This window comes from Aspergillus luchuensis, chromosome 1, assembly GCF_016861625.1.
Source record: "Aspergillus luchuensis IFO 4308 DNA, chromosome 1, nearly complete sequence".
NCBI lineage: Eukaryota > Fungi > Ascomycota > Eurotiomycetes > Eurotiales > Aspergillaceae > Aspergillus > Aspergillus luchuensis.
Genome location: NC_054849.1, coordinates 5,455,977 through 5,476,991, shown reverse-complemented (window position 1 = coordinate 5,476,991; position 21,015 = coordinate 5,455,977). Strand labels below are relative to the sequence as shown.

The 21,015-nt window shown below is 50.6% G+C and overlaps 6 protein-coding genes across 6 annotated transcripts; 4 read left to right on the top strand and 2 right to left on the bottom strand.

Annotated features, from left to right (window-relative positions):
• Positions 1-5,232: 5,232 nt before the first annotated feature.
• On the top strand, positions 5,233-7,994 carry AKAW2_11846A (UBA/TS-N domain protein; the record flags this gene model as incomplete). The annotated part of the gene is made up of 2 exons (XM_041684376.1): positions 5,233-7,824; positions 7,893-7,994. 2 exons carry the CDS (start codon positions 5,233-5,235, stop codon positions 7,992-7,994), a joined length of 2,694 nt encoding a protein of 897 aa, XP_041538567.1.
• Positions 7,995-8,615: 621 nt separating this feature from the next.
• Positions 8,616-10,157, bottom strand: trm61 (tRNA 1-methyladenosine methyltransferase subunit GCD14; the record flags this gene model as incomplete). Its single annotated transcript, XM_041684375.1, has 1 exon — positions 8,616-10,157. One exon carries the CDS (start codon positions 10,155-10,157, stop codon positions 8,616-8,618), a length of 1,542 nt encoding a protein of 513 aa, XP_041538566.1.
• Positions 10,158-11,065: 908 nt separating this feature from the next.
• AKAW2_11845A (NAD(P)H-dependent flavin oxidoreductase) lies at positions 11,066-12,220 on the top strand (the record flags this gene model as incomplete). The annotated part of the gene is made up of 4 exons (XM_041684374.1): positions 11,066-11,108; positions 11,157-11,239; positions 11,299-12,027; positions 12,077-12,220. The coding sequence occupies 4 exons, from the start codon at positions 11,066-11,068 to the stop codon at positions 12,218-12,220; spliced, it is 999 nt and encodes a 332-aa protein (XP_041538565.1).
• Positions 12,221-13,118: 898 nt separating this feature from the next.
• AKAW2_11844A (uncharacterized protein) lies at positions 13,119-14,369 on the top strand (the record flags this gene model as incomplete). Its single annotated transcript, XM_041684373.1, has 1 exon — positions 13,119-14,369. One exon carries the CDS (start codon positions 13,119-13,121, stop codon positions 14,367-14,369), a length of 1,251 nt encoding a protein of 416 aa, XP_041538564.1.
• A 1,503-nt stretch (positions 14,370-15,872) lies between these two features.
• Positions 15,873-16,771, bottom strand: AKAW2_11843S (hydrophobin family protein; the record flags this gene model as incomplete). Its single annotated transcript, XM_041684372.1, has 3 exons — positions 15,873-15,929; positions 15,979-16,067; positions 16,117-16,771. The coding sequence occupies 3 exons, from the start codon at positions 16,769-16,771 to the stop codon at positions 15,873-15,875; spliced, it is 801 nt and encodes a 266-aa protein (XP_041538563.1).
• A 3,219-nt stretch (positions 16,772-19,990) lies between these two features.
• On the top strand, positions 19,991-20,872 carry AKAW2_11842A (WW domain-containing protein; the record flags this gene model as incomplete). The annotated part of the gene is made up of 1 exon (XM_041684371.1): positions 19,991-20,872. One exon carries the CDS (start codon positions 19,991-19,993, stop codon positions 20,870-20,872), a length of 882 nt encoding a protein of 293 aa, XP_041538562.1.
• Positions 20,873-21,015: the final 143 nt, after the last annotated feature.

Genomic DNA, 21,015 nt, shown 5'->3' with positions numbered 1-21,015 from the left:
CCATGGCTCCTTCACCTGTAGTCCAAAGATAGAGGGGAAGAGGAAACCAAGATATGACTCGAATCAATGCTAATGAAGGCTCCAGGTAGATAGATAGGTTATACCTCATCCACATTTGTGAATGATTGACCGAGTGCCAACCCCCCCCCCTTGGCGACCTAGGTCAGCAGCGGGTATCAGTCAAGCTCTCCACCTTCTTCAATGTCCACTCCTAGCTAGCTATCTTCTATCGAAGTGCACTGATACTCGGCACAATCGTGGTAATGGTGTGCAGGGCCAATAGTCACTGCCCAGGCGCAATGTTGGCTGCTATAGTGCGATGCTCCCGCTTATCTGGGGAATATCTCCGATCTTATGGCGTGTAACTCGTGATTCCTTTTTACTTCAGGGGTGGTGAGCTTATGCCGCGTCTATCTAGCTACTATCACCCCATATTGACTATAGCCGCGGCATAGCCTACCTTATACGTACATGTCCATGTTTCACTTCAGGAGGAACTAGCCTTGCTGCAGCCTTGCCTCCATATCGTTCTGCTTTGCTAACGCAATCCCGATCCACAGGCGGTGGCAAATTCGTAGAGAGACGGAGAGGCGATTGAAACTAGAGTGTAGATGGTCTTCACATTGTCAATTGCCCTGGTGATTGCTATATTTGGCTTATTGTTCGATGCCACGTATAGGTGCTAAGTATGGAAAGTGTTAGTAAAGTATAGTCAGTCTACTTACTGCTGCGCCACAACAGTGGAATTGGGTGTCGTGAAGCATATAGTTTGAATAATAAATGAGATGTACAAGGTAGTGGTCAATGACAGTATGACTGTTTCTGTCAGATAACCGTCTCGTGCCTTTTCCAACAGATGTGATAGTCAGATTGTAGCTGGGGCGTTATGACTGTTGGTGACCCTATAGTGCATAACTAGAGAACTGAAGATCCCAACACGAGCCGAAGGCCGATCATGCTTCAGGTAGAAAATCACCTAATAGTGCCAATCGTGCTGCGGTTGACCGGACTTTGTCTCGGCACCTACTACCACCCACAACATCCGGCATTCGCAATTGTGCAAGAATAGAGCAGAGCCAGCAGTATGCGAAGAATTGGCCCTTTGTGAGATCGGCAACCCTATTTCCATCAAGTGTGCGACTCCCGAGAGGAAGGGAAGTTGCCGATACGCGCATTTATGGTTCAAGTGGACCTTGGTTTGAATCGTACGCGGGCACGCAACTATTGCCGTGTCGATCTCAATCCGGCAGGATCGTCCACACCAGAATATTCGAACTAGTAGCGAATAAGTTGACGGAAAATAATTTCTAGTTCCTCTGAAGCATGTCAGGTGCAGAATGTAATATTAGCTGGGTTGGAGACGATCGCAAAAGGGTACCATGGCCAGGAAGTGCCGCAGGTCTGCGATACGTTTCATCAGTGTGAAAATACTAAACCTCCAGGTCGTCCGTAACAGGTTGGTTTTACCAACACAGCGTTTTCACATGGGCCATGTCCGATGAGCTTTGCAGCCCAATTCCTATAGGTTGCTTTTTTATAGCTACGTACCCGCATGTCATCTTTGCTTTTGTAGAACACATTGGTCGGATGCGAGGGCGCTAGGGCGGGATAATGTTTCTTGAGCTTCGCGCTCGTGTTGAGCCCACTTTCCGACAACCCTAATGGAATTGTGCAGAGCGGGATGATGATCATTGACAGCAGTAGGTAGTGAAATCCGATGATGGAGAAGACTGACTGGGCTCGGATGCCTTTACACAGTCGATGGACACCCTACAGAACAGGAAGCAGCAGCCGGTTTGAATACCTTCTTAGATCTATGGAGCTTTTCAGAAAGCAAGTGAAACATTCCTATGAGACATGGACTGGGCTCAACTACAAACATCATCTACATGCTACTACTATTTGGAATATAGTAGTCCTACCGCCTAGATACTTCCTTTGACAGCTCTTGGGTGCGTGCTGAATATAGGCATAGATTTGTCGATCATGCCCATGGTGTCGCGTGAGAAGAAATGAATAGTATTGGACTGCAAGTGTTAATTCCTCAGGATCCTCACATATTCCTTCGAGTCGATCTTTTATCGTACTCTCTCGTGAAGAAGTAGCAGGGCGGAGATGTGGCTCACACCACCATTTGTAATTTGAGTTCAGCCGGAAGAATCCTCTTAGAGTTCGGCTTCTTGGCCCTACAAAAGCCTCCGTATCCCCGAGTGTCGCGCATCTGCGGTCATTCAGTAGAGGATGTTGTCAAGAGCGACCGTGTCTGGCTTGAGTAAGATTGCCCTTATACTAAGGTATGGTATATACCGTGGCGTCATTTAAAATTACTGTTACTGTTACCGTTTCAGACGGCAAAGAACAGCAGCTGGCGACTGGCACATGTACTGGGGTTCTCTGGTTGATGAACTCTGCAGCTAGGCGAACCCCAGAGTAGTCGAAGCCTTGTAGGTATATTACCTGATCTTATGACTGTCCCATTCAGGTCATTGTGGCCCCCAATGGCCTTGCTATTGATAATGAATATTACATTTCACGGTTGGAGTGGATCCAGAGCAGAGGAGAGTTATTATCGCGAGAGCTGCATGTGTCGTTCAGGAAAGCACTGATGCCAACTTAGGATACAGTAAGTGGGAAGTGTCGCCAAACTTTTGGGGTTCCTCCGATATAGGCAAGGTGTGCTTACTAGCCATAGGCATTTTCAGAGTACTGCTCGGTACTAGGAAATAATATCGTATGATACTGATAATGCTAATTGGAGAAGCTTGTGTGTATTTGGGAAGATTATATCCGAACGACTCCGCGCACCCTGTACTTTTGGGAGGATAGGAACGAAAACCCTTGTATTAGTCGATATGCACAGTTGCTGCAAGCCCCTCCCACCTTCCCCTCCAAAAATGACAAATGTCAATGCACTGGCGTACCCGCTAACGCGGAAAACACGGCCCTGGCCATACTGCTGGGTCGCCCGGGTTTCAGGTTTAACGTTCCGGGTATTTTAATTTCGCGGCGTAATCGAGGCATTGACAACATGACCATTGTGATATAACCACATCTGAAGAGAGCAAGATCTCACTCATCCATCGCGAGTGTTTTAACTTCGTCAGGAGACAGAAAGACCCGGAGTAATCCGAGCTCTTACAATTGGGTCTGGAGAGGTCCAACAAATTGGCCCGTAATCTCAACGGCGGCTACTGGTAAGAGACCCGATGCTAGTTGAAGCGACTGACATGACTCCTTAGTGCGACTAATCTTGTCATCTTTGCCTACGGACCACCCGCCCTACCAGTACCGCACCATTCATTTCCCCCGAATTTCCGCCACCAACATTAACATCCAGCGGAGATTCCGTGTGGCCCCTCTTGCGTTTACATGAGTGCGTTGCTCTCAATGAACAACAGCTGTTGGTTAGTATCACTACTTGCAACATTCGTTATGGTCGTCGATTAGTCTTCCCAGAGATTCCTTGAACATATTACCGGAGGGGATTATGTGCCTCAAGGTCATGTTGTGCGAGACCACTACTATACCCGAGTGATGGCTGACTCTAATTCAGACAATAAGACCACCTGTCTTTCCTTCCTGTCAGACATGATGATCGCCTGTTCCGTCCTGACACCCCGCTTAGTCGGTATTGGAATAATTCCCGATGCTCCCTTGACGCTATCGCGCATCCCTGTCAGGCCCCCGCTGTCATCCACAACGATTGGTAGTGGGAAATGGATTTCATCCCGTCGGGGATTCCTAGACGCTTGTTGAGTGCTGACATGGCTGGTTGCCGTAAAGTAACTAATTGTTTCGCCAATTGGTGAACACCGTGGCTGCCCTGATCCCACTACTGTAGGAACCCTTTCGATATCACCCGCGAAAGTTTTTCTTTTTTTACAAAGATAAAGGCTCTGTCAAGGACCTGTTTTCCGGTGCGGGGCCTAGGATGACCTTGGTCTGTTTACACCATTCCCTGGAAGTAGCAACTAATTATCATGAAACTGCTCTTCAGATTGTCAGGCCCATCATCCTTCGGAGTTTCCTTACTCGCATTTAACTACCATTCTTGAGCCTCGATTCTCCGTACCGCTCGCTTAGCACTGAGAAGTCTCGCCTTTCAATTTCGTCGTTGGCAGCCACCCTCCGAAGAGCCACCGGGCCCCATTCTCCCAGAGCGCCCGGTCCAGTCACTACCATGGACAAACCTCGGAAGCCTAAAAACTTCCTGTGCGGTTAGTGGTCGCTACGCAGTAATCACTGGCCATCGTGTCCACATCCCCATAGAGAATTGCCGCGTATCCAGTATGGATCCGTGTGCAAAGCTGACTGACATTGGTGCCCACAGGAGCCAGCCGATCTACAGCCTGTAGACGGGGCGTCAAGAGAAGCGAGGAGGCAGAGGCAAAAGTAATGACTAGCTAGCAAGAGACTCGAGCTTGAAAGCTAAATCGTCGAATTTACGCACTGTAATTCATCTGCCTTGAGCATTAAGACCACACCACATTGCTTGGCTAGAATAGCACTGTGAGACATCCGTAGTGCCTTGTCTTCAAGGACTGGTGTGCCACTCAATCTTCTTCAAAAGTACTAGTCTAGTGCTCACAGGCCAGCTTGGAGATGCGCATCGTCCATCTCATTCGGCCGCCGAGGGCTGGGATGATAGTAATCACATCAGGTTAACAGTCTAGATTTGGGTCCACTGTGCGGTGGATAACTGAACCCGACCCAGATACTATCTACGTTGTACTAAGTTTTGTTAGGCTGCCAGGCAAGGCAAAAGGACAGGTTCCAGTCATTTTGTCGTCCGAAAGGATGACTCAGCTACAGGGGGCTGGGTGCACGTGCCTTACTCCCCTCAGCCTCTCACGTGTTGAATTGCACCGCCACACCTTATGCCCCATCGGCAGTCCTCAGCCACCGCGACGGTCGCGGCCCTCCATCTTTAGGGGAATAGTAGTGCCGACTGATGAAACAACAGTTGGCGGGCTCATCAATCCCCCTTTGACTTTTGCTAGTTGGCAGAATGATTCTTTGAAGGGCATCTCCTCATACTGCAATCAAGCCGCATCTTCTGTGAATTCAATCCTCAACCTCTCGACCGGATCCACTCACTCCGCTGCCCGGTGACCGTTGATGGTGAGCTAATCTAGATCATGGCATCCTCACATCCTCCGCATACGGCTTCAATCCTAATACGATCCCTCCAGACCATACCCCACTAATACTTTTCACACCACTATAATCACAATGGACGACCTAAACGGTCTGAGCTGGACCTCCAGCTCATCGAATGATACTCGCAAACCCCCGCCGATGAACACAGGCCTATTATTCCCGACCGTTAGGCAGAGTGATACTTCTGGCCGTTCCACGCCCCTCTCTGGCTCCTCTGGCCCATCCAATGCTCCCTCAAAGTCCGCAACGCCGGACAAGGACAGCTTTGCAAACCTTGTCTCCTTCAACTCATCCAATGCCAACAAGAACCTTACATTACTCGAGCAGCAGAAGAAGCTAGAGCAGGAGAGAGCTAGGAAGGAGGCGGAGAACAGATCGCGTTTCGAATCGCAATATGGAGGGCAAAACACTCATTTCTGGGATAGCTTAGAAAAGGGCAGGAGTAATAACGGGTTTCCCACTTCTGGTACTCCTGCTCAGCAGAGTGTCACATCGACCGACGAGGACGACCTCCTGGCCGCCTTCAATGCGTCTGCGCCAGTAGACGCATCGACGAACTTTCCGGTGCCTAGCCCCAGTCCTTCGCCGCAACAATTAAGCTCGGTGCAGGCAACACCAAGCAATGCAGGTCTGCCGCAGCAAACCGATTCGATGTCTTTTCCTGATGACGATGACCCCTTCGGCCTTAACCAGCTGAAGTCCAAGCCCGCACAACCTCCACGGCCCGCGCAGGCTGATGATGACGATGACTTTCTTGGCTTGCTGGGCAAGCCTGTATCTGAAATCCCCCGACCAGAGCCTCCTGCTGCGAAATCACCTACCCCCGTTGAAAGAGAAAACAACCCGCCGCCCCCTAGGCCGTCTAATGGAGTGGATAGGGCAATTGCAGAGCTTGTTGATATGGGCTTCCCTGCAGACAAATCCAGTCAGGCTTTACGAATGACACAATCCGGCACTGATGTCCAGGCTGCTGTTAGCTTACTACTCACCCAAGCGCATGAAGAATCACGCCAAAAGTCGAAAAATCGACCAACTCCGGATGAACGGTTCACCGAGCAACCGAGCAGAAGTCGCGATCGCAGTGAAAGGCCTGGGCGTGACGCACCTTCATGGATGCAGCAGGAGCGGTCACGCAGCAATAATCGAACCTCTTCGCCGGCAGAGAAGGATCCGTCACAGCTTGCGGCGACATTTGGAAACAACCTGCTCAAGACCGCGAACTCTCTGTGGAAGACTGGCAGCAAGAAAATGCAGCAAGTGGTACAGGAGCTCAATGCTGATCACGATTCAAACCAGCCTCGCTGGTTGAGAGATGCCGCTTCGCATGAAGAGCCCCCGTCCCGTGATCGTTCTCACGGTGCTAGTCAGCCCCAAGCCCGACCTGAATTAATGACAGACGAGGCGCTCCTATTAGAGTCAGGCGGTCCTCCTCGTCCGTCTCGCAATGCTATGCGGTCCGCCGACGGGCCTGCATCTCGTCCAAGCAGCAATGGTGCTAGACACCAGCCGTCTCCAGCTAGCGAGCGGCGTATGCAACAACCCGCCTTTATGCAACAGCAGCCAAGAGCAGAGACTAGAGACCCTAGATCCCGGTTAACGAAAACAGCTTTGGAGGAGCAGTCAGCGCAAGCATATGTCAGTCCTGCGCGAAGAAAACGCCCCGTTGCCCCATCGCCTGCCGCGGAACCTAATGTCGACTTGTTTGAGAGTTCTGCGCCAGCGCCTGTCCAGCGGCCGAAGCCCTCACCTGCACCAGCACAACCACCAAGGAGACCAACACCATCCACCGCTCTACCTTCAAGGCCCAAGGCTCCGCCCCGTGCTGTTCCGCCAGTCGCTCAAGACGTCCTCTCCTCTTTGCATCGGCAGCGTGAACTAGCAGCCGAGGCCTATAAGAGGGGCGACTACGCCGCTGCACACGAGGCTTTTACAGCGGCACTCACACCGCTGCCAAACAAGCACCCTATCACGATCATTATTCGCAGCAATCGCGCCATGACTGCGCTGAAAACTGGCGATCCCAAGGCGGCAATTAGCGATGCGGACACTATGCTGGAGGTCATCGGTCCTTTGAAGGGAGAAGGCGAGAGCATCGACCTCCTCAATGGAGAGCCCACTAAGCCAATGAAGGATTTCTTCGGCAAGGCATTGATGCGTAAGGCCGAAGCCCTGGAGCAATTGGAGCGATGGGCGGACGCCGCTCAGGCGTGGAAGTTGGCCGTGGAGAATGGCCATGGTGGCAGCACCAGTATCCAGGGCCGCAACCGATGCGAGAAAGCGGCCGGTATCAACAAACCCGCCCCGAAACCAGCAGCCCCTGCAAGACGTCCTCCTGCCCCCGCTCCGAAGAAGGCCTCTGCTCTAGGTGATATTCAGGGCTCTTCATCTGGCACTTCTTTCGAGGCGGTCAACCGCCTGCGGGAGGCCAACCAAGCAGCAGAGCGTGCAGATGAAGAGAAGTTCGCGCTCTCCGAAAGTGTAGATGCACGATTGGCAGCGTGGAAGAATGGGAAACAAGACAACCTGCGAGCCCTGTTGGGCAGCTTGGATACCGTCCTCTGGCCGGAAGCCGGGTGGAAGAAGGTCAACATGTCCGAACTGATCATCCCCAACAAGGTGAAGATTCAGTACATGAAGGGAATATCCAAGGTACACCCGGACAAGGTATGCATTATTGCCCTCCATCACCAAGATATATAAGAGGCTTGACTGTCTAACCCATCATCAACCAGATCCCCACAAACGCCACCACCGAGCAACGCATGATCGCCGGTGCCGTATTCGGCGCTCTAAACGATGCATGGGACAAGTTCAAGAAGGAAAACAACCTTTAGAGACTTCCATGATCCATTCCTACTCTTTTCCTTCGACTCCTTTCTCGATTATCATGCCACGTCGTTTTGCTACGCCATCCTAACTCGCCATTCTATTCCAATCTTCATCTTTGCGACCTTCTGACCCATGCATGCATTCTTGGCGTGGCTTTATTCATTCCACAACCCATTCTGCTTATGAGGTCATCATCTATGCTTTTGCACGTGCATTTGTCATATTTTCGATCTTCTTGCGCACATACTATGTTTGTACATATATAGACTTATACCTACCTGCCTGCCTACCTACCTACCATTTCTGCCTACCTGACAGTTACTGCCAATGAAAAGAAAATCAACCGACGCAAACCCTTCTATCTTGGATGCTACGTATATGTTGACCTATTGGCCGAATAAATTCGTACTAGTTAAGTGCTGTCATGTTTCGGCCTCCCATCGACACGAGACAATTGAGCACCCCCGTTACTATTGGACTGTCGAACTTCATGTTTATATCTCTATTGCATGCAAATAGTAGAGAAGGTAAGAAGTAGAGTACAAAATGATGTAGTATTTATCCTGAACACGCTAAGTAATACTTTTATCTAATCTAACTCAGATTACAAAATAACGTAATAAGCTCTACTCAGCCTGCACAGGGGCAGCTGGTTGCTCTTGTGCTACGGGTGCTGTCGATTCCCCTTGTGGTTGTTGTTGTTGCTGTTGCTTCTTCTGCTCCTCCTCTTCCCGCTCCTTCCGCTCCCTCTTGAGCTGTTTTCTCCCTTTAGGCTTCTCCGGCTGAGTCAAGTCGACTTGATGCGAAGGCCATTTCTCGCGACATTTCTGCTCGTCTTCCTCAGTCCAGTCACGTGGAAGAACAGCGAATACCAAGTAGGATGTGTGCGTTTTCAGGTCCTGCTCGGAGCGGTGGACCAAGCGGCCTTGCTTGTAAGGTGGAATAGTCGAGGTGGGTTGTTGGGCGGGGGTTTCCTCTTCTTCGGTCTTAGCTTCTTGCTCTTTCTTGATCTCGGGCTTGGCCGCAGGCGTGCCGTTCTCCTCGTCGTCTAGCTGGTGCATCATCTCACGATATTTCCGGGAATGTTCTTCGACTTGGCGCATCTTGGTGACTGCCTCGTCGACGTCCTTCGGGAAGACTACTGCGCCGCGGACGCGCTCGTACTCCAGACCAGTCTTTTCCCGCTTCACTTCGATGCGGTGGTGGTTTACCTCCACCATGGATATGGAGAGCCAGGAGAGCTGACGGAGGGTGCTGATGGTTCGTTGGACTTGCTCTAGGCAGGGCGAGAATGTGCAGAGGTACACTGGGGAATCGGGGTCGAGCGGAGATTCTCCACCGTCGGCAGGGTGGCGGACCAGATGCTTCAGAGCAAGCCAGGGAGCAGGCAGGTCCAGGAAGATTGCATTGGCCTTGGGAGACTTGCCGGTCTTGGGATCGCCGAGCAGGAAACCGTCCTTGTAGACATCGCGATGCGTCACTTCGACTAGTCCATCCAAACCGTGTTCGTGTAGCTCCTGGCGCACTTTCTCTGCGCGCTGCTCGTGGTACTCGAAACTGCAGACCTTGCCGAGTCTTCTCTTCTTCGTCGCGGGCGAGTCGTCGGTGGGGTATCCGTTGAAGGCCGCTCGAACAGCCGCGTGCGTGAAAGATCCACTGCCTGCTCCTGCTTCGATGACGGTGCTTCCGGGGCGAGCGCGCAGACGGTGGAGGATGTAGCTGTAGTCCGGGGTGTAGACGACCTGAGTGCGATGGGGAAGAGATGTCGTCCATAGTTCGGGAGTGGGGTAGACCAGGTGGAGGAAACCACTGGATGCAGCGACAGCAGCCTTGGGAGACGATGTGTTATCGCCCTCGACAGGAGTGGCCGAGTCGATCTCGTCTACTTTCCGCTTGAGCTTTTGGTTCTTCTTCTGGGGTCCGCGGCCTCGTCGCGATCCCGTGTCGACTTTGGAGGCGCCGATTTGCGCTCCCCATGGTTGGTCAACGAGAGTGGTGTGGGGGAAGGAGCCGAATCGCGTGGTCTCTACCTTGCCCTCTTTGTAGCCAGCGTCTTGGTCATCTTGAAGGCGGAGGACAGTCGGAATGGCCTGGTCGCGACGGAGGTGAAGGAGGGCGAGCTGATCAAGGCGCGAATGGGAGCCGGGGGTAAGGAATGGCGACGGCATGGTTGTGTATGCAATCTGCTGTTTCGGGCTATGAATTGAGCGACGCGAGCCAATTCCCCGCGCAAAAGCAAAGCTGCAGCATTCGACTTGAAGCTTTCAATGCGGCGTCACTTTCCTCTTCCATGCAGAACATCCTCTGCGCTAGACCTATCTTGGCACACTGGTAGGGCATAGGGCTAGTGACACGTGCTATCGATTTGGGGTTAGTTCCCTGCTTCTGATTGGCCAGTTTGATGAGCATCAAGATAACGGGCGGCAGTATTGAAATTGACTCTCAAGCAGATAACTAATGCTCCGATTTACTCTAGAGATCGGCCCAATTTGTTCTATCAAGCCATACTTAAACTATGCTTCAGTGTGCGAGGTAATTCTAAAATGAAGTTCAGATTGTCTTCTGCAACACCCTCGCCTCTCAGCTGATGTGTGACTCGTGAATTTCCCCGTCATCACATGCATGTAGCCGGTCAGCAATGGAGGCGACAAAGAAGTCACCGGTACCTAGCAAAGGAGTACAACTTTCCTTACATCTTACATGAAGACTGAAGAGATAACCAACCTATCCAGCAGTTGGTGATTCAATCTTCTTTCTTTGCTGTGCTGCCATCAAACACTTCCCCTTCCTAGATTGTCCAGACGCAGATAACCCTCTGGCTTGAACCTCGGCAACTCGGGCTTCCCCACAGCAGCGGCCGCGGCAAACCGTTGATTACTATTTACGGGGGTTTACCTAGCCTTCCCCATATTTGGTCTCCAACTACTGTCTGTCGTCTTTAAGTAGAATCAGAGACGCATAAGATCATACATCTGAGCCTGTTTCATTCAAATCTTCTTGTCTTCTCCGTTCGCCTCTATTGGTCAACTGCCGAGAAAGTTACCGCCCCGACCCCTAGATTCAAGGCACCGACACCATGCCTTTCAACACTGCTCTGACAAGAGCCCTGGGCATCTCAGGTACGAGGGCTTATACATTGGTCTTAACAGCCTGCTGATAATGTGCAGTCCCGGTCGTACAGGGAGGTATGCAATGGGTGGGTTATGCAGAGCTTGCTGCTGCCGTCAGTAACGCTGGTGGACTGGGTATTGTACGTACAGTCTTGAGATAAGCCTGGGAAACAGAGGATTCAGAATGCTAACAGCTCAGCTCACGGCCCTTACTCAACCAACCCCAGAAGACCTTCGCAAAGAGATCCGAAAGTGCAAGACCATGACTAAGAAGCCCTTCGCCGTCAACATCACCCTCCTCCCCGCTCTCGTTCCCCCAGACTACGGCGCCTATGCCCAGGTGGTGATCGACGAAGGCATTAAGATTGTCGAGACAGCGGGAAATAATCCAGGCCCAGTGATTGAAAAACTCAAGAAGGCCAACACCACCATTCTTCACAAATGCACGACCATCCGTCATGCCAAGTCTGCGGTGAAGCTGGGAGTCGACTTCCTGTCCATTGACGGATTCGAATGCGCTGGCCACGTCGGCGAAACCGACATCACCAACTTCATTCTCCTTAGTCGCGCGCGACAGGAGCTGAAGACTCCGTTTATTGCATCTGGTGGATTTGCTGATGGTCAGGGGCTGGCTGCTGCTCTGGCTCTTGGAGCCGAGGGTATCAACATGGGTACTCGGTTCATGTGCACCATTGAAGCACCCATTCACAACAACGTCAAGCAGGCAATTGTCAAGTCGGATGAGACACAGACGGCTCTGGTCATGAGACGGTGGAAGAACACCACTCGCCTGTATGGAAACAAGGTGGCCAAGGAGGCTCTGAAGGTGGAGAAGGAAAGCAAGTCGGGCGAGTTCAGCGACATCGCGCCCTTCGTCAGTGGCAAACGCGGCAGAGAGGTTTTCTTGAATGGCGATATTGACTATGGAGTATGTTACTCCTATTCCGATTGGTCTGGCTACTTGCTAACGAAAACAGGTCTGGACTGCCGGTCAAGTCATTGGTCTGATCCACGATATTCCAACTTGCGCTGAGCTTCTTCAGCGGATTGAGAAGGAAGCCGTCGAGGCGCTGGACCGCTCCAGGTCGTTGCACACGGCAACCATCCCCAGCAAGCTGTAGAGGATGTGGATGGAGTCGATACCCGGTAACATGATTGGAGCGTACACTTGTGAATTTAATTACAGACTAAGCAAGGAATAGAAGTGATTGTGTAAAGGCAACGACTGTAGCGACCCGTCAAATGCATAAATAGCCATCCCTTGCGGAGATTTCCACCACCAAGGGATGAACGAGGGAAACACAAGTACTTCTGGGGAAAGAACACATGCGGAGCTGCACGATGACCAGATCATTTCTTGGTCCAAACGAGAATACTCTCGTGGCGGTTACACATGGTCATAATGACTCCCACTGGATATGCTGGCGTCACAATGGATGCATCTCCCACTGCAACCTGACTTCGCCAATACTGGTCCTTACCGCCACTGAGGCTTCAGATATTGGGATCCGCATATGGCTTGCATGGAAATAGACTGTAGCAATACGAGCTTCTATACCAGAGTTTGCAAACCATTGCCGAGCAGAGGATGCTCACAGAGGCTTTCAGAGTGCGAGAGCAACGAAGATGTGGATGGCCGTCCTTGCGTCCTAATCTTCCCTTTGGTCACTCCTTGCAGAGATGGACTATTTGCTTGTTGACTCGAAGTGCCTACCGAAGTTTGCTGGCGGACAGAGTCTAATCTGGGTTCAATCTACACTTCACATCCTCTATCCCGTGGGAGATTAGGTGCGATCATCAGCATCACGCACGACCAAACTCACTTGATGTGCCCTGAACCATCACGATCCACGAACCTACCGTGAACTGCAGTGCCAGTGGCAGACCCCCGCGTCCTTAATCTCAAAGATTCAATAAAATCCCCCGCATCAATCGCCGGGAGCAACTGTTACTATCGCCCCGACGACGAGAACAACATCACCACGGTTCACGCCGCTATAAATTGACAACACAAGCATCATGACAAACTCAATCCTCAACTCATCCCTCATGCAGCGTTCACGCAAGATGAAGTGCCTATCTTCCATTTTCCTACCCTGCTTGCAGGCACGGAAGCTCCGCCGTCAGCGACGGCAGGATTACCATGCCTCTTGGACATGTGCAGGTATCTCAGAACTTGCGCAGCCTACTGAGCCCTTCCCGGCCTATGAGCACGAGAAGCACCACCACGAAACAACCGAATTATCAGCTCTGCCAGACCAACCTCAAGATGCTGTCACCAAGACCCCACAGATGACACCGTCCATCCGTCTCGTCAATCCTGCGGACTCAGAGTGCTCAACGCTGGACGACCCGGATGAGAAGCAGCCACAAGGCGTCCAAGATGATACCGCTGCGAAGCAGACCGGCACGCTCTCAGACGATGACACTGACGTCGATTCCAGCTCTGAAAAGACCTCTCGAGTCATTGACATGAAGGTCGGGCCTCAGACTGAAGAACCTCTCCCTCCAAAAGCCCATCTGTCGCCTAAGAGTAAAGACGACATTGATCTTGAGCTGTCTAGCCGCCGCATTCCCCGCAGCCCAGACAAAAAGCCTCGTCCTGCCAGCATGGACGTGCCTCCCAGCGCAGCAGCCAAATTGCCAGAGATCAAGAGCCGTATCATTGAGGACATTCCCGAGGATGTTGAAGAAGAGGACAAGCAGGATGCGGACATAAACCACGCTGGAGTGACAGACGAGAAAGTAAAGACAGAGGAAGAGCACGACTTGGAGACTGCCACCACCAAGCCTACCAAGCCCACCTCAACCTGGCGTCTCAGCCAGCGCAAATCGATGAACGAGCTTTTCAACCTTCTCCAATCCACCGCCGCAGCTGTCGCCGCAGCCCCCAAACTATCTAACCTCAAATTCGCCATTCCTCCCAAATCCCCTCTTCGCGCATCTCCTACGAACGAGTCACCACACCATTCTTACGTCTCATCCGTCTCCTCCACGTCCATCCGCCCGCCCACCCCGCCTCCCAAATCCCCCGTCCTCAGACCCAACAGCAGACCCCTCCCCGACCCAGCCCAGGTCTCGTCATCCGCGCCACCTGCTTCAGGAACTAGCTTGGGAAGCCTCAGCTCAAGCCCTACGAAGAAGCAACGCCGAATGGGCACCGCTGTCTTCCCTCTCCTGCCGTGCAAATGGGCCGGTATTCACGACGGTGACTCGGAGGAGAAGCACAGCAACAATACTAACCGCAACAGCCAGACTCTTTTTCAGTAGCGACGGAGTTAGGTGTACCGGTTCAAGGCTTGTATTTTGTTGGTGTGTATGGTCCATATCGGAGGGTTTCGTGGGTGTTTTAAGGTCTGTTTTTGATGCGGTGATTGTGACTGATTTGGCTTGGGTTGACTGTTTCATTTGATTGGGATTCTTTCTTTTCTTCTGTATTTTCTTTGTTTTTCTCTCTAACCTTCTCTTTTCTTGTCTTCTTGTTTCTTATTTCTCTTGTCTTCTTGTTCCTTTCTTTTTCTCTATCTTATTTGAGGAGTGGATGGTTCTATCCCGTGGGATGCCACTATCTACACCCTCTGAAGAGCAACTGAAGTAGGAGGATCCGATGGGAGTGGATGTGTGTATCACTACTAGCCTGACCGGCCTGGTTACTTTCTCTCTTTCTTCTTATTTTCTTTCTTTGTCTCTTCTCAGGATGGTACGATACGTGGAGGAATCTATGATAGCGGTGATAATGGTGTAAGATACGCTGAATCGGTGGTATTGGATGGATGGATGGATGGATGGGTGGATCATACATACACATACATACAAACCCCACTACATAACTAACCTATGCAGAGCATAATGCTAATGTTATTGAAGGAACATACCTTTTACTTTTGATTAGTAAATAGAGACAGTATTAGATTCTGGTGAAAGTAAACATCTATCCATGTATGACACGAGGTTCAGTCCCACTCACCATGTTCTATCTCCACTTGAGGGAGGAGAAAGAGACAAGGAAGTAGAAAAATAATCAATCTAAGTATTATGTGGCTGTCTAAGACAGGGTCAGTGAGTTGTGAGTTGATAATTGCAAAGAGATAGATGTAGCATTCCACACACCACCTACTCAGGGGAATCATACGTCTTGAACATAGCTGTTTAGCACTCAAGCGGGCAGCGAGCGGGATGAGATTCATATTTGTGGCTGGAGAAGGCCAGTGTTATTGAGATTACTCCGCACTGGTCTTATGTAACCTGGATATATCTGTTGGTTGCCGGTTTACTATCCTTTGGATACCATGTGTCAAGGGAAATTGTGCTTCGCATTTTGGCTGGCATCAGTTCATGGAATATCGCATGATGTCTACAGTTCGGTTGTGAGGGGAATTCTTTTGTGAACAAGTAAAGCGACTGTTGTGGTGAGGACGGAGAGCGGTATTTTCGGATAATAGAGACTAAGGTTTACTATCGTCGGTGGTTGAGGTTCTACAATGGTTACTAGTTACTGTGGAAGCACTGGAAAGAATATAGACAGAGTCTAATGCAATTAAGTTTCTATGCAACGAGACCAGCGCCCAAAAGCACCGGCAAATGCACGAAATGCAGTACAAACAAACAGAACAGTCTTTCTCCGAGGTGCCACACGCCACCAAGTTTCTCGCACACGGTCAGTCCATGATGTTTCTCGGGCCCGAAAGCCAAGTACTAAATCCAAGGTCCAACCACAAACGATTCCGTTGAGAAGCGTAGCCAAGCCCAAGCATAAGCTCGCCCAAAAGCAGCTTAAACGAGGGAGCCGAGGGCAATGCAGGGAAGACCAAGGCCGATGAGGTCGTCGTCCTGTTCCAGTTAGTTTTTGATGATGTACTTGGTATTTGGAGATACTCACGGTGGTAGCGGGAGACGACTGGCAGCAAGCAATGTTCTGCTGGCACTGCTTGCTGATGATGTCCTGGACGGCGATCCCGATGATGGGGACTGTGATCATTAGCTTTGGTGATTGATGTTATTGTTGTGAGAAACTTACTCTGGAGAGGGAGCTTGGAGCACTCCTGGAAGAGACCAAGACCCTCGGAGCCGGATCCAGTACCAATGAGGTTGGACAGGGTACCAGCGAGGAGACCGCTGTCAACGTTGGTGCTGTCACCAGCGTAGGTGGCCTTGTTGCAGCAGGACAGTTGAGCCTGGTCACCGCACTTGTCTTCGGCCTGCTTGACAGTCATGTCGCCGGGGACGGGGAAGCGAACGTCGCTGTTGCCCTTGTTGCCAGCACCGTTGGCGTTGCCGGGGCCGTTACCATCCACGGAGGAAGGAGAACCACCGGGCATGGCGACAACGGTGGCAGCGAAAGCAAGAACAGCAGCAGTGATGGAGAACTTCATTGTGACGGTGGGTTTGGAATTGAACGAGAGTTGAAACTCGGAGTTGCTTGTAAAAGAGCGCTTGTCTGGAAAGACTGGACTGTAAGAGAGAGAAAGAAGGCTAATCAACGAATGTGATTGATGCTGATGAAGAGAATTGATTTCCGGGCGACTTCGAACACCCTTATATAGATTTTGGTGGAGGCCTCGAGCTCCTAGCCAAGACGCTGTAAGATGAGTGTTATGCCTGCGGAAGCCATCCATCCGCACATACACACACTCGACCTGCTTCCCCTTGTGGAATGCGAGATGCAAGGACATCCCTTCTCGTTCCTGACCTCCTATGCCCCAATAGCTGTCATTGTAGCTCAACAGAGTCGGGCTCCCTAAGCAGTTGGCATGGATCGACCCCCTGGTCCAAGTCGTGCATGCCCGGCATCAATGCTGTTTCCGCATACCGTGAGATAGCATGACTGGGGTGCATTGCAGGCTAGCCAAGGTCTCATTCCTCCTCGCTTTCCCTGCAGATCCTCATGTATGCGCCTCGGGCGGCTAGCCTATTCGGCGATTCAGACTCATGTATGTATGGCTGGGAGTTGATTCCACAGCCATACCGGAAATCCCTCGTCCAAGATTTACTCTTTGATGCGCCACAAAGTGCCCGAATTCGCTTCTTCCCATATTGCTTCATCTTAATCGGCACACCTAGCCACCGTGCTATGACTAGGCCCGTGCAATGTTGTCCCACCTCACAGCTCGTGCGGTATGCAAGTGACTGCAAGAACACTCGTAAGCTCACAGAGCATATGCAATGGTATGTGCTCCTCTGCAAGGGATTCTTGACAGAAGATCTTTCTCTCAAGCCACCCCAACTACGGAGTGTAAGTGGCAACGGAAATTTCCTCCCCAGGACTCAGAGCCAGCAAGGGGTGTCCAATGAATCCCTGTTAATCTCCGAATTCCAATTTTGTTTCTAGGCATCTTGCCTCCTCTGTAATCTGAGCAGCTGGGGTCTGGTCCCTTGGAAGTGCCTACTGTAGGTTCCTAGTTCCTTGTTAGCTATCAGGAAGCCCTTGAAGCTGGTATGGTTATTCGATGGGTCTGAAACAGGTGACGAGGACGGCATCCATCCTACGGTGAGGAGCATTGTTACACTATAGTCGGGAAGCCATTCCGGGTTAACATGCATCGGAAACATAGGTATGCGACGTTCGAGGCACTACCTTCGGGGGTATTGTGTGTTGTTTGGTGCGTAGATCATTGCGGTTGCGAGGTTGCTGGGGAAGTTGCAGGAGGAAGCTCGGATGATGCCTCTTTCCCGGGGCACGTGGCGGCCTTGCTGCCTGGACCGGCTCGCCAATTTGTTCCACGTGAAGCTGCATCTCGCCTTTGGTGTTTGTGTAACATGAAACATTAGCATCTGGAGCATCGGGTTGTATCTACAAGGTCACTAGCTTCATTACTGTAATTAGATAGCCACCTGTCCAATGCAAAAGAAAACCTGTAATCTTTCCCTGATTAAGGACCGTAGATAGTTGCAAGTAAGCGGTCACTACACACATTGACTAGCGCTAGTAGCACTATTACTAGGGCATTCCTACTTGACCGGTAATATATATATATATATACTATATCATGCTCTCCACTGCTTGTGGTAGTACTAGTATATATCAGGTAAATCGATCAAACTGTTACTATCAATACTAGCTTCCAATTCACTTACTTCCTTTATTAGTATCTATGCGTAGTCAATAGTATGAGTCCATTTCTCAGTAACACATAGTTCGTACAATATGAACTAATATAAGCATGTAGACCATCCACCATGCCCTAATCTGAAGCAAATAACAACACCAACACCAGCATACAAACATCCTGATACGGCAATACTACGTGGACCCTAAACACCAAGTCTACCAGGGCAACCCACTCTAGATTCATAATTATAGAACTACATTTTCTACTCTCCACCGCACCAAGAGTACCTTAATGCAGCATCGCCTCACCCTAAACCATTCTCTAATGCATTCATACTTTTCGATCGTACATGCTACATACATCCATCCAAGTAATAACCTCGTGCCACGGTTCCCTGCAAGATCGCCTCAAAGCCACGCCATCATGCATTGCATCTCGCATGCACAACTTACCAGCCCCCCCACATAAACCAAATAGAACCCATTCCAACAAGATATTTGGAGATCTCGGCCTTGACCGGGTTAAACTCAACATTCATATTCATTCTCCTTAATAAAGCCTATTGTTAGGGAAGTTAACCTTGTAGTAAAGCTAAATCTTCCAAGGATATCTAGCTCCCGTTCTTGGAAGAAAGCCTTGCCTTTCGCATAATTACAGTAGTCCGTGTGTATCCCTTGATTCGATCCCTACCCGGCCACCTCCCTGCTCTGGTCCGGTATAGGATGTGATCGGCACTTGCTGGTCGGGGGTTTTCGGGTTATAGCTTGCAGTGCCTGAGGTATACAGGTAACTTTAAGTGGTGTAGTTTGGTGGGTATTAAGTTATATTTTCATCGTAGTGGTGGTGATTAGGTGTTACTTAGCCTCGTTGCGACACATTTCCGTAGAGATTAGTTAGTTCGGAGCTCATTGTGGCATATCTGATAAGAACTGTATCTACATTTCAATCAGCGAGTGCAGTTACTATTCGGGTTTGTGAATATCTTACAATAGCAGATATCAAGAAGCGGTCTATGTAGCTCAACAACTAGTATCTCCCCAATAATGATAATGATAGGTGTAGGCTGTACTTGAAATTTCTGCCTAAGTGACAGTAACAATGCCATTTCTACATTGCATTACTCCGGGCTTTAGATCTGTATATTCATATCACTGTAAGTAGTTGCTATTTTATGTCGATGGACCAACTGGAATATACCTGTGAAGTGGTACAACATTGCGTTCTATGAGTTCAGCTATCCGGTTATTGCCTATTCAATGGCTCTGTAGTCACTAGTCAATGCTATTGAACGCTAGCACTAGGTACTTACTATTTTGAGATTATTGATGTAGTACTACTACTAGTAGTAGTGATATGAACTCAGCATAATGCGAACTAGAAATATATATCGCTGGCAATACCCGGTACATTGACATGAAGTAAGCCCTAGTAAAGCGTACATGGAGCGCTACTGATTTTAGTATCTTATTTCTCATAGCTACATCCATTAGCTCTACTCATCAGATTATTCTAAATGCTACAAGAACTCTACATATAGATAGCGACAATCAATCACACTACTTCTTCAACCAAGTGAATCTACCTCCGCCCCATCCAATCACATACCGAGTATCACATGACCTTATAGAGACATCTAACCCAAACAGGTTAGACTAACTACCTTCAGCAACCCAGCTTAGTCATACCGCAAATCCAACCTTCCGGATTCATATTATAAACCCATCGAATGAAGCAGTGAAAGAACCCCAAGCACCCAGAGGACCGTTGACCTCTGCGCTTCTGCAATCCAAACCCGCAAACACCGCTCAGCTAGCAAGAGGGAATTAGCTAATCGCAGGAGAGATGTCCGCGAATCCTTCGACCGACGACAGCCCATCCGCGGCGGGATCTCCGCCCCAGGTCCCGGAGACCCGAGAATCGCAGCAGCACGAGGAGAAGACCCCGTCCGCGGAGGAGACAACAACACCCGGCCCTGAAGCCAAGGAAAGAGAAGAAATAGAACAAAACAGCGACAAGGAACCAGGAGAAGAACCAGAGGAGGCAGCAGCAGCAGCAGCAGCAACAGAATCAGAAGCCGCACCCCCGTTACCGGACGAGGTTCCCCCGCCGCTCCCCAACGAAGTACCCCCAGGGGATAATGATAATAAAGACGACGGATGGGAACCCGTCTGGGACCCCACCGCCCAAGCCTATTACTTCTACAATCGCTTCACGGGTATCTCGCAATGGGAGAACCCGCGGGTACCGGACGCGACAGCTAAGGCGGATGACAACACCGTCGCGGAGGATGCAGACACCGCCGCCGGTCCCTCCTCCTCTGCTGCTGCGCCCACCGCTGTGGTAGGTGGCTACAATCCCGCCATTCATGGTGATTACGATCCTACGGCGCCTTATGCGCAGCAGTACGAGCAGCCCAATCAGGTCGCTGCGGGGGGAGGGGCGCTGGACCCGGAACAGGCATATGTGGCGGTGGGCGCGTTCAACCGGTTTACGGGGCGGTGGCAGGCAGCGTCGCAGAATACAGAGTACCACAATGATGAGAATAAGTCGCACCGACAGATGTATGCATTCTTTGATGTGGATGCGGCGGCGAATAGTCATGATGGGCGGAGTCTGCGGGCGGAACGGAGTGCGAAGAAGTTAACTAAGAAGGAGCTGAAGATGTTTAAGGAGAAGAGGAGGGAGAAAAAGGAGGAAAAGAGACGGGCGTGGTTGAGGGATTGAAGCTGGTGCTGGTGCTGGTGCTGGTGCTGCTCGATTGAGCGAGCGCACGTCTTACTTTGCTTTTCTACTTGAGATACCTATTTCTGTTTGTTGTATGCTTATTGAGGATGCATGGCGTTGATGTAGTTATGGGTGCATGATAG